Below are 23862 nucleotides of genomic sequence, written 5' to 3' on the forward strand. Positions count from 1 at the left end.
AAGGAGTGTGTGCAGTGAGATCCAGGGGTACATGGGCACAGGAAGCAGTTTTTGGATGTCTCCCACCCCCTCTTCGCCTATCCCCCCTGACACACCCACAAGAGCTTAGCAAGACATGATCAGCCTGGATTACAGCTGCCCTCATGTAACTAGGTTAAAGTGTTGGCCTACTTAGGCCCCTCCTGCAGTGGCCTCCTTCAAAGCTGATGAGGCCGATTAGGAGGCTATTTCTGAGCCCTAGCTGTGTAGCCAGAAGCCTGAGGGCTGTCCTCCTGTGACAGGAAAGACAATAACTGTGGCTAGATGGCCAAGGGCAAAGTCTGCCCTGCCTGTGGGAAAGAAGTGCCATCAGACCTCACATGTCCTTGTAAAAGAAGGAGTCAAATAATGTCAAGCCTAAATGCCTTAATTTTGAACTTCAAAAACCCAAACCAACCAGTTTTCAGCCAAAGACACTGGTCCACATCTTCACCCTCTCCAGCCCCAGAGAGAGATGGCGGTGTCAAGTTGAAGCCCTCACTGATAGTCACTAGCCTCCATTTGGTAGGTTCTGTGCATTCGAGGGAGGTTGTGATTTAACTTCTCTGAGCCTCAGTTTACCCATCTGTAAAATGACAACAATGATAGCACCTATCTCACAGATCGGGGTGGGGCCAGAGTGGAGATTGAATAGATAACGCACATAAGGCACTTGGCATGGTGCCAGCACATTGTAAGCACTGCTTCCATCAATGTTAGGTGCCATCTGCTGTCATTACCACCACCGCCACTGCCACCATTGCCACCCTCATCCTCATCCTTATCCTCATCAAGACGTTGGTGTGGATGCTAAAAGCCTCGGTCTCTAGAGCCTGACAAACTCGGTCTGAATCCTGGTTTTGGCATTTTGTAGTTAGGTGGCCTTAGAGGATTGGTAACTTCTTTGAACTAGATCCTTATTTAAATGGGCAATTTATAAGGCTTTTGAAAAGTGCATACTGTGGTCCTTGTCACACAGGAAGTCTTCAATAAAGGTTGGCTAATTATTTAAAAGGAGTGATCAAGATCAGTGGTTGCCAGGGGCTGGGGTAGGGAGAGACGACTAGATGAAGCACAGGATTTTTAGGGCAGCAAAACTGCTCTGTATGATAGTATGATGGTAGATACATGTCATTAAACATTTGTCCAAACCAATAGAACGTACAACACCAAGAGTGAACCCTTGGGTATCAGTGTAGGTACATCAGTTGTAAGAAATGTACCACTCTGTTGTGGGGAAATTGATAGTGGGGTGGGGAGGCTGTGTGAGGAGGGCAAGGTTGCAGGCAGTGAGTATATGGGAACTCTCTGAATTTTCTCCTCAACTTTGCTGTGAACCTAAAACTGCTCTAAAATTGCAGTCTATTTGAAAAGGAAAAGAAAAAGGTGATCAAGCTAGAGTGTTATAAATTTAGGATGTTAACCATAATCCCCATGGTAACCACTAAGAAGATAAATGAAAGAAATAGAAAAGGAAGAGGGAGTCAAAATGATCCACAAGGGAAAAAAATCCATCAGACACAAACGAAGGCAGTACTGGAGGAACCGAGGAACAAAAAGAGACATGCCATACAGAAAACAATTAGCACAATAGCAGAAAAAAAGTCCTTCATTGTCAGTAATCACTAAATGTAAATGGATTAAACTTGCCAATTAAAAGGAAGATATTGGCAAAGTGGATGACAAAAAGACATGATCTAACTCTATCCTGCTTATGAAATACTCAGTGTATGCCCAGAGACACAAGTGGATTCAAAATGAAAGGATGAAAAAGATAGTCAGTGGAAATAGTGGTCACCAGAAGAGAACTGGGGTGGCTAAATCATAACAGGCCAAATAGATTTTAAGTGACAAATTGTTACAACAGGCAAAGATAGTCATTTTTTATTGATAAAAGAATCAATTCATCAAGAAGATATAACTATTATAAACATAGACACCAAACAATAGAGATTTAAAAGATATGAAGGAAACATTGACAGAATTGATGGTAAAAACAGTTCTATAGTAATAGGCGGGAACTTCTATATCCTGCTTTAGATAATAGATCAACAAGGGATGGAGGACTTGGACAGCACTATAAATCACCTGGACCTCAAAGACATACACAGAACACCCAACAAGAACAGAGCACACATTCTTCTTAAATGTACATGGGACATTCTCCAGGTCTCCAGGATAGACCATATGTTAGACCATAAAACAATTCTCAATAAGTCTTAAAAGATGGAAATCATACAAAGTATCTTCTCTGACCAAATGGAATGAGGCCAGAAATCAATAAGAGAAGGAAAACTGGAAAAAAAAATGCAAATATGTGGAAATGAAACAACCCACTCTTAGCCAATGGGTTACAAAGAAGAAGTCACTAGGAAAATTAGAAAATGCTCTGTGATGAATGAAAGTACAGTATACCAAAACTTATAGGATATGCTGAAGGCAGTGTTCGGAGTTGAATTGATAGCTATAAACACATTAAAAAGGAAGCTCTGAAAGCAACACCCTAACTTTATACCTTGAGGAACTAGAAAAAGAAGAACAAACGACACCTAAAGCCAACAGAAGGAAAGAAATAATAAAGATTAGGGCAGAGGTAAATGAAAACAAGAGTAGAAAAAAATAGAGCCAATGAAACCAATAGTTTGTTATTTAAAAGGTCAACAAAATTGACCAAACTTGAGCTATACTCATTAGAGGAAAAAGACACAAATAACTAAAATTGGAAAGGAAAGCGGGGATGTTACCACCAACCTTACAAAACGTATAAATATTATCAGAGAACACTATAAGCAGTTGTATGCCAATAAATTAATCTTCAGGAAACAGACAAGTTCCCAGAAACACACAAATTCTCAAAATTGACTCAAGAAAAAATAGAAAAGCTCAATAGACCTATAATAAGTAAAGACATGAAATCAGAATCTAAAACCTCCCACTAGGAAAACCCCAGGTTTCGCTGGTGAATTCTACCAAACATAAAAAGATTTGGCAATAATTCTATTCAAAATCTTCCAAAAATAGAAGAGAAAGGAACACTTCCTAACACATTCAATAAAGCCAGCATTACCTCAATACAAAAGCCAAAGATACCATAAGAAAGCCATAGACCAGCTTCCACTATGAATATAGACACCCAAGTCCTCAACAAAGTATCAGCAAACCAAATCCAACAGCACATTAAAAGGATCATTCCGCATGACCCAGTGGGATTTATCCCAGAAATGAAGGGGTAGTTTGACATTTAAAAAAAAAAAAATCAACAAATGGAACACCTGAGTGGCTCAATTGGTTAGGTGTCTGACTCCATCTCAGCTCAGGTCTTGATCTCAGGGTTGTGAGTTTAAGCCCCATGTAGGGCTCCACACAGTATATGGAGCCTACTTTAAAAAAATCAAAGGCAGCCTCGGTGGCCCAGCGGTTTAGTGCCACCTTCCGCCTGGGGTGTGATCCTGGAGACACTGGATTGAGTCCTGTGTCTCTGCCTCTCTCTCTCTCTCTGTCTGTCATGAATAAATAAATAAAATCTTTTTAAAAAATCGACCAATGTAGTACACCACATTAATAGAACAAAGGAGAAATGATCATTTCAAAAGAGAAAAAGCATTTGACAAAAATCAACATGCTTTCATGACAAAAACATTTAACAAACTAGGAAGAGAAGTCAAGTACCTCAGCGTGATAAAGGGCATTTATGATAGACCCACAGCTAAAATCATACTCAGTGGTGAAAGATTTAAAGTCTTCCCCTTGAGATGAGAAACAAGACAATAATGTCAGCTTTTACCTCTGCTATTTAGCATTGGAAATCCTAGCCAGAACAATTAGAGAAAGAAACAAAAGACACCCAAAATGGAAAGGAAGAAGTAAGACTATATTTGCAGGTGATATGATTCTCTCTCTATAAAACCTAATAAAAGGGATCCCTGAGTGGCTCAGCGGGTTTAGTGCCGGCCTTCGGCCAGGGGCATGATCCTGGAGTCCCGGGATCAAGTCCCACGTCAGGCTCCCTGCATGAAGCATGCTTCTGTCTCTGCCTCTCTCGCTCCCTCTCTGTGTCTCTCATGAATAAATAAATAAAATCCTTTAAAAAACCCAATAAAATAGATACACACACACACACATACACACTACTAGTATGTAAGAAAGAAAGAGGCAGAGAGGAAGAAGGGAAGAGAGGAAGGAAGGAAGGAAGGAAGGAAGGAAGGAAGGAAGGAAGGAAAAGAAAAGAAAGAAAAAAGGAAGGAAGGAAAGTAAGAAAAGTTTAGTTACAGGATATAAGATCAATGCACAAAAATCAGTGGTGTTTCTAAATGCCAGTAATGAACGATCTAAAAAGGAAGTTAAGAGAAACAATTCCATTTATAATAGTATCCAATATAATAAGATTCTTAGGAATAAATTTAACCAAGGAGGTAAAAGGCTTATAACTGAAAACTATAAAGTATTTCTGAAAAAAATAAAAGTAGACTAAAATAAATGGGAAGGCACCTAGGTGCTCATGGATTGGAAGACTTAATATTCAGATGGCAACAGGCCCTAAAGCAATCTACAGATTCAATGCAACCCCTATCAGAAGTCCAATGTTTTTTTTTTTTTCAAAAAGGGAAAAGCCAACCCTCAAATCTATAAGAAATCTCAAGAATCCTTGAATAACTCAAACAGTGGTGGAAAAGGAAAACAAGGCAGGGGGACTCACACCTCCCAATTTCAAAACTTACTATAAAACTAGAGTGATCAAAACAGCATGGTACAGGTAGACATATAGACCAATGGAATAGAATTGAGAGTCCAGAAATAAACCGAAACCTCTGTGGTCAATTGATTTTCGATAAGGGTGCCCAGACCATTCCATGGGGGAAAGAATAGCTTTTTCAACAAACAGTATCAGGACAACTGAAAACCATGTTCAAAAGAATGTAATTGGGGCCTCTACCTCACAGCACATGTAAAGATTAACCCCAAATCGATCAACACTCTAAAGATAGGGCGTAAAACTATTAGAAGAAAACATAGGGATAAATCTTTATGACCTAGCACTTGGCAATCGATTCTTAGGTCTGACACCAAAAACATAAGTAACAAAAGAAAAACATAGATACATTGGATTCATCAAAGCTAGAAAGTTTTGTTCATCAAAGAACATTAGAAAGAATGTGAAAAAGACCAATAATAGAGTGGGAGAAAATATTTTCAAATTATTTCTCTGATAAAGGGTTTAATATCTGAGATACATACATATATATATATGTATATATACACAAGTATACACACACACATATATACACAAATACACACTGGTACATACATATGTACCAGTATGTGTATCACTACAACACCGCAAAAGACAACCCAATTAAAAACTGGATAAAGGACCTGAATAGACATTTCTCCAAAGAAGTCATACAATTGGACCAATTAGCTCATGAAAAGGTGTTTCAACCTCGCTGGTCATTAACGAAATGCAAATCACAATCACAGTGAGCTGTCAGTTCACACACGAGACGACCATGGTCAGACACTAACAGGTATTGGTGAGGATGTGGCCAAATTGAAACCTGCATACATGACTGGTGGGAAAAGTTTTATAGTTCCTCAAAACGGTCAACATAGAATGACTGTATGAGCCAGCAATTCCACGCCTAAGTATAGACCCAGGAGAAATGAAAACGTATGCCAACAGAGACACTCAGACACAAATATTGATGGCAGTGTTATTCCTAAGAGCCAAATGGTTGTCAGAGCCGAAGCGTTCATGGGTGGATAAATAGATAAGCCGGCTGTGGTACAGCCATGCAATGAAATATCATTCGGCCACAAAAGTGAGGTACTCAAACTCGCCATGACTTAGATGGACCTCAAACCCTTGACGCTAAGTAAAAGAAGCTAGTGACGAAAGGTCACATATCGTATGACTCCATGTGTGTGATACATATCCAGGATATGTAAATTCCCAGAGACTGAAAGAACATTAGAGGTTCCTTAGGGGATGGATAAGGGGAAAAGGGGGCGTGACCTCTTGGTGGGGAGGGGTGTTTTTATGGATTGATGAAAAAGGTTTTTTTTTAAGATTTTATTTATTTATTCATAGACAGAGAGAGAGAGAGAGAGAGAGAGAGAGACAAGCAGAAGGAGAAGCAGGCTCCATGTAGGGAGCCCGAAGTGGGACTCGATCCCGGGCCTCCAGGATCAGGCCCTGGGCTGAAGGCGGCGCTAAACCACTGAGCCACCCTGGCTGCCCTGAAAAAGTTTTAAACTAGAGAGAGTGGTGGTTGCAGGACAGTGTAAATACACTGAATATCACAGAATTGTGTGCTTTAAAGTGGTTCATTGCATGTTATGTGAAGTTCACCTCAATGAAAGGCAATGTCAAACAAAGGAGGCGAAAAGAAGGGAGCTTCTTTTTACCTCTCAAGGATTCTGTGTGCCCTGCCTGCAGGCCTCACTGTGTAAACTTCCTTAGAGCAAAGAGTGTCGCCTGCATTTTCCCAGTGTAGGGCTATTAGCGATTTCTTGTTGACCCTCTCCAAGCCTGCAGATTCTTCTGGAGTGGTATAAACCCAAGTGGTGGAAGAAGGATTACCCCACCGGGGCAATCGCATCCTATTTGAGCAACCATGTATTAATCCCATGCCCCCTTTCCAACCCCATCACTTGTGTGTTGCGTGCACCATGTATGGTAGGCAAGGTAAACCAGAATCAAGACACCACAGGGCATGGCTGCATGTACAGAGGTTACTGTGCCCACCCATCGCTGTCTCTGGCCACAGTTCTGGGAAAGGAGCCATGGCTGAGGCCTGTGCCAGCGGGGTGGCAGTGTCTCCATGCAGAGTTCCTGGAATCCATTCGAATGTTGGGAGTGGAGAAAGTTTAGGGAAATGTGTGCCCTACTCACACTTGGACTGCCCTTCAAAAAAGATGGGGGTTTCCCGCTTTCTCCAGCCCAAAACACCCTTTTCTACTCTGCCAGGATATGTGGGAGTAGGCACTATGATTGCCCCGCCCAGCTGTTCGGTCAACCCCTATCTCCTGTGCGGATGGGCACAAATCCACTTGGACGTGTTGATACCTACCGTAACCTTGGATCATTCCAGAATACCGTTTGGACAGAAATGCTCGTTCGATGAAAAGTGACCAGAGCAACTCTTAGTTTCAAATCAGCCTGGTGTTTAGGCAATGACTCCAGCTCTCAGCAGCTTCCTGTCGGCTCAGATGTGACTTACATGTTGTATTGTGTACCAGCTGTGCTTCCTGTTTTATAATATCCAAATTTAATACTGCCTTCCTGCCTTCCTGCCCTACGTAGCAGGTGAAAGTTAAATCGAAAGGGACTCTGGGTTTCCTTTCTGGGTGGGTTACCCCTACCATCCTCCCTCTCCTCCTGCTCCATGAATAGATTCTTTCCCCCAGTTGGTACACTATAAGCCTTCTTCGGCTCCTCCAGCCTCAAGTCTTCTTAGAGCAAAAGGCCTAGTCTCTCTCCATGCTGTTCTCTCTCTCCTGGTCATGGGAAGCACCTGAAGTCTTTGAGAGGGCAGCTCTGCAGTAAGAAGCAAAACTTTCCACCACCAAATGCCAGTCTGCATGTCCATAAACCTATGTCTTCTCCGATCACATATTTTCTTTCTTGACCACTTTGCACATTGCTGCTCAGCAGCAAGATAGCTACGTTGCAGGAAGAGACAGTCTCCTCCTCCACTCAACAAACAGATCACAACTGTGCTCGGTGCAGGGTGGCTTCTGCTGCCAACATGCTGGGGGTGGCCAGAGCAATGCCATGTTCCCACAGGGGAAGCTACACTTCTGCTCTAGTGCCATTCTGAAGTGGAAGCAATTTAGGGGAACCCCATAAAGCCAGTCCAATGTTGCCTGGGCCCCCACTCTGAACTACTTTCCCCAACTAGACCAAACTTGGATGTCCCAGAGCCCCTAGCTCCCAGTAGACCATTCATTTGTTTTATGAAATTATGCTATGGCACCAAGCACGGTGCCATGTCTCTGTGGGAATAGGCACTCAGTAAATATTGATGGATCGCAATGAGCCTGACATTTGGGAGGAAAAGGCCAGAGTGGAAAAGGAGATGAGATGACAGCTTGCCAAAGGCTCTCAAAATAACTGGGTGTGTTGGGGCTCCAGCAGTGGTTTTCAGATTGTCCTGTGGGACCTGGTGTTGCTGGAACTGATCCAAATTTCCATGAACACTTGCTTCCAAATATGTGTGCATAAAACGTATGGTATTTAAAAACTGTAATACAACCTGAAAAAACCCCTAACATACCTAATGTCATACATCCAGAATGGCCATCGAAGGCCACCAGTGGGTTAGTGGGAGAAGTGGAGTGACCTCGTTTCTGTGCAAACCTCAAGAGCGACGTTTTTTCTGCCTGAACTTCTTGTAGGCCTTGTCAATCATGGATCAGAAGGCCGTGACCACACCAGGATTTTACGGTTTAGGCCTATGCTTACCCACTATCCTAAGACTATAGGAGTAAGATCCTTCCCCTCTTCTATGTGCAAATCAGTACCTTCTTGCTGTGGGACAGCCAAAATGGGGTGAAGAAATAAATGGGGTGCTGAGGCTCTGCTTCTATCATCTGTTGCCCCGATTATAAATTTTTATAGTCATCTGAACAGCCTTGTCATTCTCATGAACTTTAAAAGTAACCGGTGGACAATTGTAATGTAGACTAACACAATACTGCTCTTCATCTCATCTCTTTCATATGAGATGTCAGCTAAGCTTTTAATAAAAAAGCAGAGTCTTCCACCATGGAGGGAGACCAGAGGTTGAACAAATGACCAACCCCTTGTGACTCAGTTGTGTCTTTTTAGAAAGGGAGCGTGAGTTCAAGGACGCCAGGGCAGTTGGTGAGCAGAGAGGCACGTTACACGGCCACCACCCAGCTGTGCGCTCTGTACTTAGCGCACCGTACATCTAACCTCTGTCCAACTAATGTGATCATCTGTCATGATGGGAGTCGGCAAGCATGGGTCAGTTATATAAAGCACATGGCCTCTACCAGGCCTCTGGGCCTCTTCACTGAAACAATTTGAGATGGTATAATCTGATCGTCATCTGTTAAGGGACATTTTTTTAAATAATAAATTTATTTTTTATTGGTGTTCAATTTGCCAACATACAGAATAACACCCAGTGCTCATCCCGTCAAGTGCCCCCCTCAGTGCCCATCACCCATTCACCGCCATCCCCCGCCCTCCTCCCCTTCCACCACCCCTAGTTCATTTCCCAGAGTTAGGAGTCTCTCATGTTCTGTCTCCCTTTCTGATATTTCCTACCCATTTCTTCTCCCTTCCCTTCTATTCCCTTTCACTATTATTTATATTCTAAGGGGCATTTTTAAATCCAGTTGTCGCCACATTCTTGGGACGAGGTCGACTGGCTTCAGAACAGTGCTTAGCATCTAAGGCAATTTCCTCCCATTCTTTTTAAGATTTTATTTATTCATGAGAGACACACAAAGAGAGGCAGAGACATAGGCAGAGAGAGAAGCAGGCTACCTGCGGGGACCCCGACGTGGGACTTGATCCCAGGACCCTGGGTTCACGACTTGATCCAAAGGCAGACACTCAACCACTGAGCCACCCAGGCATCTCTCCTTCCATTCTTGAACGATCTCTTTCCACGGGCCTGGGGGAACAGGAGCCCGTCCCGTGAGCTACAGGGTCAAGGGAAGCCTTTTAACGTAGGAGTTCAAGCAATATCCCCAGGGCCTGCATCAGTTGCATCCTCCCATTCAGCTATTCCTCCTGCAGGTGAAAGCCTAGGCAAAAATGAGGGCTGAGCCTAAATCCACACTTGGCTCCTGTGGTCAGAGCTGCAGGAAGTGAGAGAAGCTATTCTCTGGGCAGCCATTCACCAGCTCTCCCCACTGGCAGCTCTGCCCCCCGAGCTGTGATTTCTCCATGGCCGACTGCCCCGCCCCCCCAGCTCACAGTGATAAGACACCCTTGGGCATGAGAGGGTTTTCCATCAACAGGACCTGCCACCTCCCACACATCCGTGCGCCAGTTCTTGGAAGCAGTGGAGCTATTTCCAGAGTGCTCTAGTGGGGCCTGAAATCCAGGGAGGAAATGCTGAAGCTCCGCAAAGAATTTAGGTAGGAGGAGTATGATTATTGAAGTTGAAATCTGTCCAGACCATTGAGCTAACCACTAATGCGATAAAAATTAATGCTGTAGGCTTGTGCAATTACTTCATTCTACCTAAGCCGATTGATATTGTCCAAATCATTAAAAAAAAATCTTATGTACCATTAAACATGAATGATGGAACCGAGTAAACCTCAAGCAGATGGCCGACTTAATGGAGCACCATTCCACACTGCAGTCGTCCTCCGGGATCTGAGATGGCCATTTTTAGCCACCGTGATTGACATCAGCATGTGTGCCCGAATTCACACGGGCAGCGGGGCTTTGGGGCAATGTAACAGAAAATCGGCCCGCGTGTATTCACCAGCAATTAATCCCAAAATATGCATGGGACAGCAGAGGATTGAGAACTGAGACAGCAAATGACTTAGAGCCCAAGGTATTTGAGCAATGTCCTCGGTGGCCTCTCCACAGGGAAAGAGCTAAGGCAACAGCTGGTAGAGGTAGGCCACCAAGAGCTTGCCTTCTCAGTGCTAGTGTGGGTGTGTGTGTGTGAGTGTGTATACTCTCTGAGCAGCCGCATCTTGGGCATTTTTGGATTAAGTCCCTCCTGCACTGAGAACGTGGCAAAGCCTTGAGGGCAGAAGAGAAGGAAGGCTTCTCACCTTCCCAGATGGCTGTCACCAGATAGCACCGCTACTGCTCAACCAGCTCCCACTGATGACACACTGATCCGGAAGAAATTTGGAGCTGGTGGAATTAAGCACAGCCACACTACCACCAGACTTCGGATCTGATGCTTGCCTCAGGTCCATGGCCAGGGCAGACTGTCCAGTAAAGCCTGGACTTGGTCACCAAGCCAGGATCCAGAGTTAGGCAGGAGGACACAGGCAAATCATAGCTTTCCCGAGTGCCAGTTTGGAAAGGAATCGGCATCAGCTTGCAAGTCTTTCAACGGTCGGCATTTTATCAAGAAGCACACACAAGACTGAGATCCTTATGATGAGGCAGGCAGGTTGACGAAAGAGACACCAAACGGTAACTCAGTTTTAACATTTTATTGGGTAAATGATTTTAAAGATAGTAACAATAGTGTCAAAACTACTACAATATCTTTCCACAGCCACACCTTACAGACCCACATAAACCTCATTTTTCCCGTTCACTCAGTTTTCATAATTTCAAGCTATACATATCATATAAAATGCCCATTTCCAATAGTTTCTTCAAACTATTAAGCAATTAAATGTGGAAGGAAGGAGGATCTAGTTATACTTGGAGGGGATTTCAGGTAATCTGTGATCTCTCACTATAATCCAAAAACAGGTTTCTAAGAAAGAAGGAAAAGAAGAGCTACTCCAGGTAGCTTTTGCTCATTACGAGTCTCACCACTGTATCACCAAGAACTCAGTATGCTGGTGACTGATCCAAAGTAATTTTGGGGAACATACAAAACGCTAAAATAACTTAGAAACTAGATCCAAGTATTTCAAAAGTAAGCGACTCTGATATACAAAAACAGTCAGAGGTGGTTACAAAAGTTGGTTTTCTCAGTGCGTCTATGTACCAGCGCAGTTACTAGGTCCAGAGCAAAATAAAAGGTTTCTCTTCTTCTGAAACAGTAATAAAAAACAAGGAAAACAGATCTTTGTATATAAAGGATCAATGCTGGTCTTCAGAATAATGTAATTGGAAACCCTTAAATCGAGAGGCACACAATGGGTTTCTGCTTTTAAAAAATAAAAGGAAAGTCACCAGTTTATTTCAATGGAGGAGGCGCTGACACCCCCTCAAATAAACTTAATTCAATTTCACATCACTAGCAAAAATCACTTAGAAACTGTACAAAAATAAAAAAGTTAACACATTTAATCCTGCAAGGTTTTTGTAAGGACTGGAAGGCAGGCTTTTGGAGCAGCATTTGGGCATGGCTGGGGGCTTCTTTGGTTTGATCTAACACATGTTAAGAGATGGAACCTATTCCAGATGACAGTTTTGAATTTCCTGCACATTTGAAGACACAAAAAGAGGCCAGTATGCAAGCTTCCGGTGTGCTGGGCACTGGGCCTGTGTGTACTGGACTGATAATCTCACAAGTGCTTTAAGAGGGCAGGAGAACAAGAGCACACCTTGCACTTCCTCCATCAAGTACACAGACCTCTCATGGTAGGGGAGGCTGGGGCAGGTAGTAGCACACATTCTGGTGCAGTCCGAAGGCCACTTAATAGGGGTCGGGGGCATGGGTGGGGTGTGGGGATGGGGGGGCAATTGTTCTTTTTAGAATCTGGTACCTGGCTGATCTTGTTCAAGAACAAGAGAACCTTCCAGAAACGGAAGCCTTTTGCTACATACCAAAGTAAAATGCGTGCTGTTTTCCAAGAGGGGGAAAAAATACCCAGTTGCATTTGAGAAACAAAAAAGGAAAACAACCAGAAGCGGAACTAATTAACATTTAAAAGGGGGCAATGTAAACTTTGTGCTACTCAAAGAAGTTCAAGTATTACTTCTGAGCCGTTTAAAGATCAGTGAACTTACATGATATTCCGGTGATAAGAGTGCAATTCACATTTGTGTTTCTGAACAAATAAGCCACAAATGGCGAAAACACAACATGTGCAATCCGAATCTTCGTCTGAGTTAAAAACACATGCTACATATTTCGACATGTTCAAAGTTAATTCAAACCACGTATTTAACAGCTTTGTAATATCCTATGAAGGTGAAAGGGCCTAGCATTCATTCGTTTGAAGCACACCATTACAGTTTGTACGACACTCTTTATGCAACAAAGTCTTTTTAGTCAACAGCTAGAGACAAAAAAATGCACTGTGCATTAATTTGAAAACAAAAGGAGACAAAACTATCCTTTCCCCCCAAGCCATGGTGGGAAATATTGCTGACCTTGTCCTCTGAAGCCTGCAGGATGGTTATTTCTTCAGTATAACATTATTACACTGGTAAGAAAAAAAATCTGTATAACATCTGCATATATCAAGAATTTTTTAAAAATCTGATATGATTTTAGAGTCCGCATGACCAGTCACGTGACCTGCTCAAGATTGATTAGCACCGTTAAATACATAAACACACATATGTATGTATGTACATGTAAGCATATGTATACACACACATATGTATGTCATATAGATCTTTTCTTAAAAACAACAATAACAATAACAACAACAAACAACTTCTAACCACAAGCTCACCCAGGATGAGGAGCCTGCTAAACTGATGAGATGATGGATAAGATGGGTCAATATTGATCTATTTTGTCTCTCCTCGGTTTGCTTGTTTTATTTACTTTTTTTTTTTTTTTTTTTTTTTTGCAGCAGACAATATCATTCAGCTTATGTTTAGTTTCCCTATAAGGGCAAGAAAAAGTCTCCATCAGGTAGCCATTTGGTTTTATGCTGAAAGATGAATCTGCTCCAAAATGCTCCCAAGGAGAAACGAGAGGACTCAAAATCCCTTTCAATGGCCCAACAGCTAGCTTGCTCTGACTAATCTCTAGGTTCAATGGAACTGGCTACCACGATTGCATTTCAGGCTAACAATTGGCTTCTTAGTTAAGGCATCACAACTGACCATGGTTATTTCCACAATGAGCACTGTGGATGAGGGACTACCAACAGATCTCCAAGGACTCTCATAAAAAACTAAAGCAGTTTCCTCTGCCACAGTGGTGGGCAGAAGGAATTCAGGCAAATCAGCTCACAAACTGGGAAAGGGTTTTTGAATTCGGAACTAGCAGTCTGTCACTTGTCACGGCCGATTTTATGTATAAGCTCTGCCATTTTTGAGATTCAGTGACATCTCAGAGTTTTAGGCTATGTATATTCTGCACCATACTTCTAGTCATCACTTGATATACTGGTTTCCTATTTGAAAAAAATTACACACAAATACACACACACACATACACACACATATTTACTATAGTAAAATGAAGGTAATCTTTCTCCAGAATCATCTATCATTTTTCCTAGGGACAGACACATGAAACTCCTACTCCTCCTGATGTTAGCAAGTTCTCTTTGTATGCACCATGGGAAGACCAACCCTGCAAATGGGCTGGGCTCTAATAACTCTATCATTTCTAAATGCCAGCTCCATTTTCATAGGTGTAACATAACATCTTATCAACATAGTAAATGTGTTTCTATCAAAAGTATGTAGTGCAGAAAGACTCCAGTCTTGTCCCCGTGACAGACGTATCTGAAATCATGGCATATATGAACTTTTGTTTCACTAGATTATTCTTTACTATTTCTTTAAATAGTAGCTAAAATTGTCTCTGGCCAATCATGACTTGTTGAAACCTAAAGCTAACAGATTTAAATTAATATATAATAGACAAATGTCTCTTTTTGGTTCTCTGCTCAAAATAAATTTTTTCACCTTAAAAAAATACTTAAGAGTAAGGAATTTGTCTAATCTGCTGTTTCACATATAGACACAATAAAATTTTATAAGAATAGATCTCTAAATTGCCTTTTCCCCCTAACCTCTCTTAATTCCATTTAATTATATTCTTCTCAAAGGCACTAAATTCTGTATCCGCTCTCTTCCTGATCTTTGCTGCTCTTCAAAATGATTTCTGTAGCATATCTGAAAGGTAGCTTGTACTTTATTAAAACAGTGTTGTAGTCTGTAAGTTGGTTCTATAAAATGATGAAGCCATCTCTTCTATGATAACCAGCACAATAGGCATGAATGATTTCTCTGTGACAAGCCCTAGCATGGGCCTCCAAATGTTCTATGCTAGAACTAAAGTTCATATATTTTAACCATGGGAAAAACACCTAAGGAGTGAAGACCCACATACTTTGCTCTCATAGCAAAATGCATTTTAGACAAATTCAAGAGTAGCACACAAATACCTGAATATGATATGAATTTGCTTCCAAGCTCAGCTATCAAAACTTCTTTATCTTACTGAGGAAAAACTAGAGAACAACCTAAATAGAATCCTGAAAAACTGCACAATTTCTTCCATCCACAGTCGAAAGAAGGAGGGAAGAGATCAAAAGGAAGGAAAGTAGGAGGGAAGGTAAGGACAGAAATGCAGAACCCTGATTGAGAGAGCAAAGCAAAATTCTACATAATATGGTGAGGAAAGAAAACCCCAGAAGTTATATATGCTGCAAAAAAAATCAATGATCTAAAAATAATAAAACAGAATCTTCTTAAACAAATGCCATTTTCCTACCCGTTACCATGATGATACTGATGATGTCCAAGCTTCATCATGGCAACGGAAACTATCATCATAAAATGGTACAGTAAAAGAGATAGCTAGACCAAGAAGGGGTAGGGTCTCCTGGGAAGAGGTCTGCAGAGAGGCCCAATGACTGGCTTTGCGGCTCAGTGTCAGGAATAATGGTTGTATGGCGGAAGGGGATGCCCAATGCCATTTTGGAAATGATGATGCTGGCGATGAGCAAGGTATTCAGCATAGCTCAGGGTCATCTTTTCACTACGGTACCTGAAAAAGTCAGGGAAGAGACAAAGTTAACATCAAGAAATAGATGACACACCAATGTCAGAGCTGGAAGGGACCTCAGGGGTAACTCTACAGACCAGGAGAAACAGAGGTCCAGAGAGAAGTCGTGACTGCCCCAATGCCATGCAGCCAAGTGGCAAAGCTGAGCTCCAAACCCAGGAATCCAAAGTCTGAGTCCAGTGTTCTTTCTGCTTTACTACTCCTGGTTTCAATTGTTCTAGAAATTTTCGTGCCCACCCCGCCAGGCCCCAGTTTGCTAACAGGAAGGAACAGAGGAAAGCCCAACCTATTGCCATTGTGTATGCCTCTCATTCACTTGACTACTCCTTCTAAGACTTTCCCTCTTTTAGCAGCCCTTCATCTCAGGCTATCCTCAGCCTGGTGTTCCTTGGCTCCTCTTCCATGGAAACTGCTCTTTCAGAAGGGTTTGACCTCTCCATTATGAGACCACACACCATTCCCTGTCTGAAGCTCTCCTGTGCCATGGGTTCTACAATCCCACATGTCCCTAGTTCTTCCCTCTCACCCCCACCCCCACCCCCTGCCGGCTCTCAGGCTGCTCCTTATATCTCTGACTATTCCTACCGCTCCTTCCTGGAAGGATTTTACTAGGTTTCTCCCTTCGGTTCTTTTGACCCTATACTCTCTGTGCTCCCTCAGGGAGCCCTGCCTTATACCTTCAACTATGACCTCATCACGGATGATCCCCAATCACCATCTCTGGCCATGAGTTCTATCTATGTATGTTTTTGGTGACACATGGGACATTCCTATACAGATACCCCAGGAAGCACTTCAAATCCAGAACCAATGCATAAATGTGACTCTCCTCCTTCGGTCCCTCCCTTAGTTAAAAGGTGCTGTGGTGCCTTGGTGTTTTTTTTTATCCAGAGTAAAGCCTTGACTTGTTCCTCTCCCCTACTTCTGAATGATGACTAGGGCCTTTCGTTTCTTCCAGTGTCTTCTCATCTGTTTGTGCCTTTCTTTCCATCCCACTGCCACAGCTCTTATTAAGGCTACCATTTCACCTTCTTTGGATGGCTGCCTCAGATTCTTAGGTAAGAGCAATGTCTTCTACCTCCTTTTCCTGTTTCCCATTCCCATCTTAAACCTTCCCAAATACACCTGTTTCAAGCCCTTCAATGGCTACTTACTGCCTCTCGAGTCAGGTCTATATTTCTTAGCTGGAAACTCAAGGCCCTCCATGATATGACCCAACCCACCCTCTGGGCCATGTTTCACTCTAATAACCACTTTCTCTATGCGCACTGAAAAACCAGCCAAATCAGACGACTGAACATTCCTCAGAACTTAGCTCTGTACTTCACCACCCACATGCCTTGACTCACTAAATGAATCCTTGCCTCCCTCACCCTCAAATAAATATTCTACCCATTCTTCCAGCCTAGTCTCAAATCTACTTCCACTCTGAAATTTTATGTTATCTAACCCCACCCCTCCTGGAAGTCCTCTTTTCCTACTTTATGACCTCACATCATCCATCACATTCTGCCTTATATGAATAATTATTTTTGTACATGCCCTTCTATTCTCCTAGACTTGAACTCAGGGAAAGCAGAGAGGGAGGCATTTTCAAATTTGTAACTCCTCAGAGCTGGGAAAAGTCCATTTTTAGACTATAAGCATTCATTGTAGCTCTATGGAATTGAAACAAATGGAAACGGTAATCCATTTTCCTAAAATGTTGGATGTTTTTAAAAAATAAGTATCCCTATCATCCCATTTGGAAATGTATTTGGCATTTGTTAGTCTAGCTCAATTGTGATTTTTCAGTAAGCTTTCATGGTAGACTTCTATCACTGCCAACATCCTAAAGATAAATTCAAATTTGAGGAGTGCTTATCAGAATCCAGGGGTTCTGCTAAGCAATGTCAAAAGCTGGCCAATGGCTAATTCCAGTAACTTTCTTCAATAATATGGTGCACAAGCTCAGAAGACTTGCTCGTGTAAAGCCAGAGTAATCACACAGAGCTAAAGGTTGGAAGGATGGGCTCGTACATCACACAGGCTTTACTGCCAAGCAGAGTTCCATCATATCCACCCCCAGTATAGCCCTGAAATTCATTTCCATTCTGTTTCAGAAAAGAGAAGCAAGTAAGAAAGACCAAAGAAACCAAAGGGTTATAGACATATGCATCGAAAGGTACTGGTTAGCCTTGTGCTAGAAAACACCTTCTGTACCTGGTCAGTTTTATGGTTTTCCTGAATTCATTAGTAATCGGAGCTTTATATCCTCCTTTCCTCAGTAAGGAGTCTATGGTCTGAATATGGTCCCATCCTGTGGAAAGTAGACCAGATAAAATACCAGTCAAGCACATGTCACAAGCACTTTTAGTCAAATACAAAATGACTTTGTAGAGGTCAGCTATCACTGTCACCAAATGCCATCAACTCCTTTGGTCCTAAAAACAGTCACACAAAAGAGCTAAGCTTTCCTCTCATATGGAAGCAGGTTCACCACTGCATACCTCAAGTTCTAGCTACCCATGATGGCTGACAACATTGGCTTTTTTTTTTATCTCAACTGCATTCAAAGACAGGAAGTCTAAGAGTCTGGCAGTGACTGCTCAGTAGAGACTCGGGAGCAAACCACGGACACTGCCCTCTTCTCTAACAGTGACATCTTTAAAAGGGAGGGAAAAGCCTAGATGTCATTGTGCCAACTCTGTAGTAGTTAGGATTCCCATGCTAACTCATGGTAATTTACTGTCCCCAATGGTATCTTCAGGAGTCAGTCACGTGTATTTGTGTGAAGTATGCGAAGGCATTTTTATTGGTTTTGATGTGGGATGGTATACTTAATATCTGAGCCCCCCACCCCATCCTTTACAAAGCCAAAGGAACTACAGGATTGAGACATTTTCAAAAGCAACCCAAATAAATCTTCCAATAGCTGTCTTAAAGACAAACTCCCTTGTCTGTGGGTTATCTAATGCTGTTAAATTGTACAGTTAAATAGCTCACATTCACATGAACCAAACATGAGGGAAATCCAATTAGAGATCCTTTCTGATGATCAAAACAACAAACAAAAAAACCTCTATAAGATACAGAAGAAATATTTATTTCAACTAATGTTAAAAAACTAGAATTTTGTAGTTGCTAGAAAGGACAAAGTGCTATGGAATGAAGAATTCTTTTGTGTTACAGTGGGAGTTCATAAAGATTTGTGTTCTATGTGCAAAAACAGAAAAATGTTTGATGAGGAAGTGCAGACCAAGCAGATAAAACACTAAGACTTCATGTGGTCTCCGTGCTTCTAATCTTAATGGGAAACCTACAACCCTCACAGTGGCTGAAGGAGCACCAGGCAGCCACCTAACAAGGACACATTTGATATTGACAATGTCCTGGGCGGCTGACTGTTAGACAGAAGGCTTGTTTGTGGCAAAAGGCTACAGCACGATGGGATATGGGCAAATGGCACTTCAAATTCATATTCACTGCCTTAAAAGAAAACCCAACTTCTACAAGTCTTTGCTTTGGGGAAATAACCCATTCGTGGGTTTCCACTATCAACCTTGGGCACAGAGATTCAACCTCTGTGTGAGTTATTCACCGATTTCATACAGACATTGCAGTGGCAGTGATGGAAGAATCATTTCTTCTCATTTGACACTGGTCAATTATCAGACATAACTGCAAGGTCACATATTGCATTTCAGTTTGTACTATTCAAATTCTCCACCAGATCATGCGAAATATAAAGTACAACCATGACCTTGCTCCTTTGCAACCTCCGGTAGGTAGGTGGCGGTGCGTTTTGATCCTTTTTCATTGATGAATTCTATTCTAATGCCATGTACACCCACCTGAAAGAAATCGGCAGTTTTATTAGTATCGTCTTCTCCACAGAAACAGAAAACTTTAAAATTTAATTTTCAAGAAAATGCAGTTCTTCCTTTCCCCTTGTTTTTGGAAGGGCACATATATATCATTTCTCTCCTTCCAAAGTGCTGACTTTGGGTTTGAGGGCCATTATGATGGCCACAGAGACCAAAAACATTGACCGACATGTCTGCAGTGTGTGCTAGGCTAAGCTATTCTATCTGGCACAGGAACAACCATTCTGCTGTGTGCAGAATGAGGCAGTCAAGGACAAGAACTCCAACCCCACTCCCAAACTGTGGCTCCTGACACTAGGTAACTAGAGCAAGGGAACTGACTTCAAAGAGACAGCAGACACGCCTTGTGTTTTCAGGTACAATTGCCACTTCAGATGAAGTTCTGAAACTTCTGGGGCTGCCGACTCCCTTCCCAAGCTGTCTTGTCTCTTCAAAACCTCAAATTGTACATAGATGAGCAACCCCAGATAAGGCTGAAAAAAGCCAACATAACCAGATCTGACATCATCCCGTGTTCCCTGTAATATTTTTTTTAAGATTTTATTCATCTATTCATGAGAGACACACAGAGAGAGGCAGAGATACAAGCAGAGGGAGAAGTAGGTTCCCTGCAGGGAGCCTGATGTGGGACTCGATCCCTGGATCCTGGGATCACGACCTGTGCCAAAGGCAGACGCCCAACCACTGAGCCACCCAGGCGCCCCTCTAAAATATATGTTATGGCTTACAGTGGGCCTGTGGGAAGCCCTCACTGTCTACACCACTGCCCTCATACACTCCTGATAAATTTACAAGTGGTAAAGATCTCGAATCACTTTAGGGCAGGGTATTTTTTGCAGTTACTTTTTTCTTTTTATTTTTTTTAACGCAGTTTCTTATATATTAACCCAGAGATCCCTCTAACTTTATGTGAAGCAAACTTTTGGTGATGCCTCAAGCAAGAGAGTTCTCTAAGTAAACGTGGGCAATTTTTTGGTAGTGTTTTAAGAAAGTTACATCCTTTTTCTCTGATTAGCACCTAGTCAGAAGGAATCTTTTTCCCCTCATACCTCACCTTGAATCGTGTACAGAACTGAGGATCACATAAAGGTCTTCTTTGTAAACGCTGATAACATAAGTGAAATTTCAAAAGCCTAACAACTCCATTCTGTTCTCCCAAATCTACAGTCGCTTTAGATCAATGGTCCCCAAGTGCAGTGTGAGGGACCTGAGGGAGGCACAAGACCAGGGAAACACTTTTATCCAGGAAAGAGGCTTATTTTCAGAGCAGGTGAGTGAAGTCATAAACCTTAGCTCTTCCCATCTGTATACATGTGGTGGTCTAAAAGAGACAAAAGGGTCCATGAAAACTTCTTCTGCTGCTTCTGCCCTGCACCTGAAATCTTCCAGTTTTTCAGGGAAGAAAAAGACCTTTGGAGAATCCATTTTGTTCTTTCCCCAGATTCTTCTTCACACATCCATCCACAAGAGCCTGTCAGATCTGAGAAGGTTTTTTTTTTTTTTAAGATTTTACTTATTTATTCATGAAAGACACAGGAAGAGAGTCAGAGACATAGGTAGAGGGAAAAGCAGGCTCCCTGCGGGGAGCCTGATGTGGGGCTCAATCCTACAACCCTGGGATCACACCCTGAGCCAAAGGCAGACGCTCAAATACTGAGCTGCCCAGGCACCCTAAGAAGTTTGTTTTTTTTATGAAAGCCTATCTCTGTGGCTGTTTCTTCTATATGATATCAGTGCTCTTATGAATCGCCTTCTGCTGAAGATGCAATCAGGGCAGCTGTTTAAAAACTAACACAATAAGGCCTCCCCTACAGATCCTGTGGGCAATGACTGTGGACAGCTGAGAGGAAATATGAGTGCTTAGCTATCAGACATTTCCAGGATAAAGGACATCTACTAATCTCCCCAGTGCCTGACATGGTATGAGACAATGACAAATTTGCAACAGTTTCTGTATATCAACTTTTTGATCTGTGACTTTGAAGTTCTTTTCCTTCAACCATAGCAGCTCCTTCATAATTTGTTTTTTAAAATACCCAGCATAAATAATCTGTGCTTCCATCATTCACTGAAGTGAATTTTGCATCTCTGACTCAATTGACCAAAAATCTGTCATGTGAAAATTGGAAATAAATTTGGTAGTTATTAAGACATCTCATCAAAATCGTGAGGCAAAGAATGTTTCTCTGTTTGTGAGATGAGAGTGTTAGACAAAATCAGGGGCATTTAACTGGTATGGGAGGGGCCTGGGAGGCTGTGAAATTTATCAGAATTTCTGGAGGTTTCATGCTTCAGCAAGTATGGTTTGAAAAAAAAGAACAACTCCCCAGGTGATTTTTATTCTAGGTTAACTAGAAAACCTCTAATAATTGGTCTAGCTCTGACAAACTGTGGCTGTGTATTGAAATAAAAGTGATTTAGGCAAATTGGAGGTAATTTAGACACATTAATCCTTTCTTCATAGGAGTGCATTGTGTTCTTTAACAAAAATTTCAGAGATTTTAAAGCCTAGTAATTTAGCAATTAAAAGTGGTTATGACCAGCTGTATGGTATGTGAATAATACCTCAGTAAAGCTTCTATATGTGTGTGTATCACACACACATTTTATATGTATACATATGTAAATATAAAGAAGAAGGTTAAGATCAAACTAGGAAGGACATGCTGACCAAAATAAAATTTACTCATGGATAAAACTGATTGACTTTTGTATTTTGAGAAGGCCCCCACCTCAGAATTTAATATGACAAGAAATTATCAAAATTCTCCCATTTAGAATTAGTACTACGTTTACAATTTTTAGTGTTTTTCTCTGTTCCTATGATTCTGAACAATTGAAAGTACCTATAAATTGGCATGTAAGTATGGTTATTTTAAAGTGAACCTTTTGGGAGAAATAATGCCTTTCTCAGATTAAAAAATATACTCCCCAGTGATAAAAAGCCCAAACCAGAGTGACTCATTTCTTCAGCCAGTGGAATCAGGAGAATGGCAATCATGTTCTGACCAGAATCAAAGCATAATAGCTTTTGGTCACCTGTTGAGCAACAGTATTTTTGTTACCCCCAGAACCACCAAAGCCACCAGATAGTCATACTGTGCAATCAGAATAGGAGAGTGGAAATTGGCCTGCTGTGGAGACTGACCGAATCTGGACAACCTGTGGAAATCACTGGCTTTGCAAATTAAGTCATCTCCACTGACGCAAGCACCCAAACTAACTCCATATTGTTTCAGGGAGAAAACTGTCACAGCTGCGACTCCAAAATGTAACCCTCATGTAGAATAATCGAATCCTCTCTTAGATTGGAGAATCCTGCCGCCGAGCAGCAACCCAAGAGACAAAGGCTCCAGTCACAATTACCAGCTAGATAAAAGATCAACTAACCAGGGAAGTGGTACCCTCTGAAGCCAACTTCCACTAAAACTCTACCACAGTGTCACAGTAACTTTCCATTTCTTGGGCTGGATAAGGAGGTAGCATGTGGGAAAACGATGTTATCTCCTACTACCTCTAACATTCTCCTGACTACCACTGCCTAAAGGATGGCCAGGTAGGCAAAAACTGGAGATTTGCAAATCTAGCCTTATGGGACTCTGCTGGTCATTGCCAAAATTATTAGCAGATCTGAGAAAAAAAATGCTTTCAAGGTCCAACAGCTGTGATAATATCCTTTTAATCAAGACTGTACTTTTGCTAAGCAAAGCTATAAATCAACTCGAATGGTAGTAAATTAAATGTAGGACTTATAGATAAGAGGATATGGAATTAAACAGAGCTGTATCTGTGTGTGCACAGGGAACATTAAGACCAGTTCAACGGATTCCTATTTCATGCTAAAAAAGAAAGCCATATTTGTTCTGAACCATGACAGAGCGAGGGCTTTTTATTAATGCTATTATACCATCTTTTGTTTTTAACATTGCCCAGAATGATTCAACATCAAGATTAATGTTTGGACCCTAAAATAGATCTTGATTATTCTGGAGTTGATTATTCAGTTTGGGGATTATGCATCCCTGCCCCCACCTGGCCCCATCCTCTTTCCGCTTTCCATTTCTCTATCACAGAGAGATACACGCAAATTAATCAATTTTGCTACATGGTAAAAGGTTTGGTAGGAGATTATAAATAATGGTGAAAATGAAGCTTCTAGACTGTCTGTAGATTTCATTTTTCCTCATTATCTGGTCCCTTGTTAGAAATGTGACTTCATTTACAACTATTATCCTCTAATGCAGTGACTCTCAACACAGGCGCATTAAAAACGCACCCCTCCCACCCTCATTATAATACAGGTCCCTATTTTGCTCCTTACAACTGCACAAAGACTGACATCCCTTAGTCTGTCTGTAAGGCAA

General features: G+C 41.8%; 1 protein-coding gene across 1 annotated transcript in view; it reads right to left on the minus strand.

Annotated features, from left to right (window-relative positions):
• Positions 1 to 11169: 11169 nt before the first annotated feature.
• AMMECR1 (AMMECR nuclear protein 1) overlaps positions 11170 to 23862 on the minus strand; it is a 115445-nt gene continuing 102752 nt past the window's right edge. The window contains exons 4-6 of the mRNA XM_041741116.1: positions 19375 to 19465; positions 17835 to 17931; positions 11170 to 15614 (exon numbers count right to left, since the gene is read on the minus strand). Of these exons, the coding sequence (XP_041597050.1) occupies positions 15500 to 15614; positions 17835 to 17931; positions 19375 to 19465 (303 nt within the window). The 3' untranslated portion in view covers positions 11170 to 15499. The remainder of the gene's footprint in view (positions 15615 to 17834; positions 17932 to 19374; positions 19466 to 23862) is intronic.

The sequence above is a fragment of the Vulpes lagopus genome, chromosome X (genome assembly GCF_018345385.1).
Source record: "Vulpes lagopus strain Blue_001 chromosome X, ASM1834538v1, whole genome shotgun sequence".
In the NCBI taxonomy this organism is placed as follows: domain Eukaryota; kingdom Metazoa; phylum Chordata; class Mammalia; order Carnivora; family Canidae; genus Vulpes; species Vulpes lagopus.